Raw genomic sequence first — 5,431 nt, 5'->3', positions numbered from 1 at the left:
GCAACGAAGTTTGCTGGATGGAATTGACTTGCATTTTAGAAGTTGTGGGAAGCTCGTTGTTCTCTTACCGAGTTTGGATTTTGTCTTTAAGGCAACAATTATTTGGGATTTCTCAAGTTTAGTATATTAGATTCTACTCCGGTACCAATTTTTAAAGAGCAACAAAAAAAGGTGAAGTTTTTTCTTCTGTTTCGATGACAACTGAAAGAGAAATTTTTGTTTTTTCAATTCTTTTAGTAATGTGGGCTATAATGTTTCTCATTTTGATTCTCAATCTAGAGAAAAGATGGTTTTCTTAGCTAAGGAAATGGGATTTATGGATTCATCTTTGTTTTTTGTTTTTATGCAATCATGTCTTAGTTTAGAGACAAATGTTGCATTGTGTTGTGGTTAATGTCAGCTTTGGCTACTATTATAATGCTTCATAATTTTGATTTGCTTAGCGGGTATTAGATTTTGATGTTTTCTTGCTTTCTAAATGCAAGGAAGAAATTACTGTTTGATTACTTTTTGTTGAATAACCATGAGGTGCATTCAATCCGATAACGGGGAGAAGAGAAATGACCTGATAACTACTTCTACTACAAGGTCATCAATGCCTCATTTATCTTATAGTTCTTCTACGTCGACCGATGATTTTAGAAGACTTTATTCTGCATTTGGATCTCAAAATGTATCAGACATAAGTGCGGGGTCATCAAGCCAGACCCCAAGACGAAAACATTTACGGTGTCCAACACAAAAATCTAACAATCTTAGAGTGTTCACATTATCTGAGTTCAAGATTGCAACAAAGAATTTCAACCAGCTTCTTATGATTAGTGAGGGTGGGTTCGGGTGTGTTTACAGGGCGCGGATAAATAGTTCAGAGGATTCACGTGCTAAGATCGATGTTGCTATTAAAAAGCTTGGCAAAAGAGGATTGCAGGCAAGTTCATCTCATCTAATTTTGTTTTTCTAGTAATACTTCAAATTCTGTATGTTAATGCACTTTTGTAGTTCTTCATGTAAACTTTCTAGCAAGAGGACTAAAAATACACATATGATGATTTATACAACAAGTATGCACACATGTAACAAGAGAAATAAGTCTATGTGATGCATTCCAAATTCTTGATAGCCTCCATAAGAATAGGACTACATTTGCTTCCTTTTTTGTGACTCCTGTTACATAGAAATGTCCCTTATTCACGTCTGACTAAAAAAATACATAACTAAACATGAAAATTAGCTTCTCTTTCATACGTGATTTTCTTAGTATCTCATGCTTGCCTTTTGTTTATGTTGGTACCTTTTCAGGGGCACAAGGAGTGGGTTACAGAAGTAAATGTACTTGGAGTGGTTGACCATAAAAACCTTGTAAAATTAGTGAATTATTGTAACGAGGACGATGAGAGAGGTATTCAACGGATTCTGGTATATGAATTTATGAAAATAGAAGTGTGGAAGACCATTTAACGAATAAAATCACAAAAACGCTTTGGATATGGAAGTGCAGATGGGTTTGATGTGCGTGTGACGTGCATTTAAAAGAAAATTGAGGTGTGAATAGTAATGCGTAACAGGTTATGCATCTACAAATTTGTTGCATAACTTGTTATCCATTCTCGAAATTGGTTGCATAACATGTTTTTCAGCCTTTTTTTTTTGCATAACTTGTTATGCAGTCCATAAAACGGTTGCATAACACGTTAAGCAGCTACTTTTTTCTTAGTATTGAAACCAACAAAAAATAAGGTTGCATAACTTGTCATGCACCTACAATAATATCTACATAACATGTTATGCAGTCGTGAAAATATGACTGCATAATGCATTATGCATCGAGAAAATTGTTGCACAATCTTTTATGCATCGAGAAAATAGATGCATAACCTGATATGCATCCGTAAATATGGATGCATACTGCATTATGCATCAATTTTTTATATACACACTAAAATCAACCAAAACAATGGTTACATAACTTTGTTATGCAGATGCATAATTTGTTATGCAGTCGAGAAAATGGTTGCATAATTCATTATGCGTCTGTAGAATGTGTTATGCATCTTTCTTGGTGGCTTTAATGGTTATGTAGTCAGTTTTCGAAATTTTGCCTAAAATGATGATCACCTCCGATTTTTTTCATAAAAAACAAAAATTTGATATTGTTGTTTGTACTCGTTGCGTAGATCTCTTAAAAATATTTCCAACGATATAAAATTTGTAAAATTCCAAGGAGCGGATTTTTAGAATGTTATATCCACGTTGTTTTGTCAATTATACCTCTGATGCATAACTCGTCATGCGGATGCATAATCCGTCATGCAGACATTTTTAATAAGAATCCTATTATTGGGGCTTAGAAAGTCTTGGTCTTTTGACCATTTTGGGGGCTTAAATGCTTTGGGGAGGTAAAAAATGGTTAGAGGGACTCAAGATATATCAAAAAGTCAAAAACACCCTTACATAAATCTTACTATTCATTAAAAAAAAAAAAAAAATCCTAAATCTATAATTTTCTTCTTCTCCTTCTCCTCTCATTTACAAATCATGATGCATCATGATGAAGATCATTAAAAAATAAATTAAATCTATTATCTTCTCCTCATCCTTCTCTTCTCATTCGTAAATTGTGATAAAGAAGATGATCATAGTTTCATCACGAAGAGAGCGATGATCATAAAGTAAACCCAAAACTATTATCATAAATTCATAGATATAAAGATGGTGATCATCATAAAAAGAACAAACTAAGAAAAACCACAATTTATTTTTTCTTTTAAATGGTTAAAAAATATGATTCCCTGAATTTCGAGTAACCTTTTTTTTTTCTGAAGGTGTTTACGGCTGGGAGTTCGAAAGTACATTTTTCGGCTCGGTTATCCCAACCGAAATTAGTTTTCTGATTTTTTGGGGTTTCCAGAATCAATTACGGATGGGAAAACCCGGTCGAAACTGTTGTTACGGCTAGGAAAACCCAGCCGAAACTCCAATTACGGTTGGGAAAACCCAGCCTTAACTGGTTCTAAAAACAAAAAAAATCAGAAAAATGATTCCGGCTAGGAATTCTTTATTTCCCCGCGTAAATAAAAAATACGGCTTGGAACACCATCATTTCCCAACCGTTTTTTGTTTCTACGGTTGGGTCGACAAATTATCCTAGCCGTAACCGCACTTTCGGCTAGGTTATGAAAACGAAAAAAAAATCGAAAAATCTTTCGGTTGGGTCGACAAACTATCCTAACCGTAATCTTGATTCACGGTTGGGAATCAAAGAACTCCCAGCCGTAAACATCTTCAGAAGCTATTTTCTTTTTACCCAAAATTCATTGAATTGGATTTTTTTAACCATTTAAAACAAAAATATATGGTGGGTTTTCTTAGTTTTTTTCTTTCTTTGATGATCATAATTTTTATCATGATATTTGAATGAGAAAGAGTAGGAGAAGAAAATAGTTTTGGGTTTTCTTTATGATCATCATCCTCATTACGATGAAATTATGCTCATCATCTTCATCAAAAGTCTTGCTTAAATCACTCATTTCCAAAAAAAAAAATCCCCAATTTTTTTTCCTCTTCTTCTCTTCCCTCTGATTTTTTTGTTGTTTTGATTTCATCTAACTTAAAGAAATGAATTAGTCTTAATTGATTTTCTAATCATGATTAATAATGTTAATCAAGTTTATTATCTTAAATCATATAGGGTCATATTAGTCTTTATATAAATATATGATGAGGGGTGTCCCAATTAGTATTTGGTGACTCTAGAAAGCCCTCAAAAGACCAAGACTTTCTAAGCCCCAATAATAGGATTTTTTAATAATTTCATATAATTATTGGTGTCACGGTATCTAAAATTAATTATGGGCCTGACAATGAGAATATTATCTTTTTGAGCCTGCGCCTAATTTTTCCAAAAAAAAAACATGGTCCCAGAAAATCGTTCTCAAGGTGATGTTCATACAATTTTTTTTTTTATTAAATTAGCCCAAGGACCACTGGCCCATTGAGCTAGCACCACACACATAAAATACCCGATTCTTTCAGTGAAGAAACTTAAGGCCAAAGACTCCCAACTTAGGAAAAACATATGCCGAGTTGCTATATATATATACTCCCCAAAAGCTAGAGGTTAATTAATATATGTAGAATGCTTTTATCCTTGAGCTAGAGAAGAACCCAATAACGAAACGAAGAAGAAAAGAGGTCTTTTCATCAGAATCAACTAGGAGAATTTTCCTATTGAAATCATAGAAAACATACTATTCCGTTTACCTATTAGGGCAACCTTACATGCTACACAAGTATGCAAGACTTGGAAAAATCTCCTTGTCGATAGCAATAGGTGTTGTAAGGAGGTGGGATTTCTTCTTTCATACCTTCCCAACTTTAACAATGATGTGCAACTTTATTTTGGAGAACAATATGACCATATTCATGGTGATGTTGTCCATCATCGAACTAAGATGATGAACTATTATTATGGCAAATTTCATAAAAAATTCCAATTGGATCATCTCGTTGTTGGATCGTGCAATGGTTTGGTTTGTCTCCACAAACGCGACCAAAGTGACGAAATCCAATATTTAGTTTGCAATCCTTTAACAGGAGAATATGTCTTTGTTCCACAATTTAATTACGCTAGCCTGCAAGACAGGGATGGAGGATTGGATCTTCTGGCGAGGTATGCATCCGCATCAGATGGGTTCGGTTATTGTCGCTCAAGTAATGAGTACAAGGTGGTTAGAATTCACTGCAACAAAGCAAAACGTGGAGAAACACAGGAATAATGCATCACAAATTACGTTGGTCGCACGGTATCTTTGCTAATGGAGTTCTTCATTTGTTATGTGATGTAAACACCCTTAAATTATTACAGAGTAATGAGGAGACTAATCTCAGTACATAATACAATTATTTGGAGAATCCTCTCTCTTTTCTAAGATATTCTATTAGCTCTATCTCTTTCTAGGAAGAATTCCTTTTTTTTATAGGCAAAGCCTGACATACAAATACCGTACACGTGTATTCTAATACTTTTCTAGTAAGTCTTCTATTATTAGCCGTACATATGTACTATTACAGCTCGGTTACTTGGGCACCCACTAGTTATTTCCTTCGAGGCACCCCGGTCCTTGAGACAGCTTACCTACGCGGTGCCATCGGCAATAGTGACCCCGACTCTGCTAATGGTGACCCCGGCTCTGCTAATGGTGACCCCGGCTCATAGTCAAATTCCCATGTTTACATTAGCCCCCTGAATGTTTTGTCAAGGCTTGCAGACTTGTCAATCAGTCATAGCTATCATCTGGAATGCGTCTTCGGGTTGTAGATCCATCTCGTCTTCTTGTCTTTTTGAAGCCCCCTGTTGGTCGTGACTTCGGGTTTGGATGCATATCGGTTGGAGCCAAGCCTTTGAGAAGACTTGGGGGACAATCGGACTTGC

At 35.1% G+C, this 5,431-nt stretch overlaps 1 protein-coding gene across 1 annotated transcript; it reads left to right on the top strand.

The window, feature by feature from the left end:
• The first annotated feature begins 523 nt into the window (after nucleotides 1-523).
• Nucleotides 524-5,215, top strand: LOC113324582 (serine/threonine-protein kinase PCRK1-like). The gene is made up of 4 exons (XM_026572893.1): nucleotides 524-928; nucleotides 1,300-1,399; nucleotides 4,594-4,669; nucleotides 5,071-5,215. The coding sequence occupies exons 1-4, from the start codon at nucleotides 524-526 to the stop codon at nucleotides 5,213-5,215; spliced, it is 726 nt and encodes a 241-aa protein (XP_026428678.1).
• The last annotated feature ends 216 nt before the right edge of the window (nucleotides 5,216-5,431 follow it).

This window comes from Papaver somniferum, chromosome 11, assembly GCF_003573695.1.
Source record: "Papaver somniferum cultivar HN1 chromosome 11, ASM357369v1, whole genome shotgun sequence".
Classification (NCBI taxonomy): Eukaryota; Viridiplantae; Streptophyta; class Magnoliopsida; order Ranunculales; family Papaveraceae; genus Papaver; species Papaver somniferum.
Note: the sequence above shows the minus strand (reverse complement) of the source record. Positions and strands in the feature narration are given on the sequence as shown.

What these genes read in the sequence shown, in the direction of transcription:
- LOC113324582 (XM_026572893.1), top strand. Translation starts at nt 524, where the DNA reads ATGAGGTGCATTCAATCCGATAACGGGGAGAAGAGAAATGACCTGATA. An exon ending in TTGGCAAAAGAGGATTGCAG is followed by an intron (nt 929 to 1,299) that starts GCAAGTTCATCT and finishes GTACCTTTTCAG; the next exon opens with GGGCACAAGGAGTGGGTTAC. An exon ending in GGATTGGATCTTCTGGCGAG is followed by an intron (nt 4,670 to 5,070) that starts GTATGCATCCGC and finishes GTACTATTACAG; the next exon opens with CTCGGTTACTTGGGCACCCA.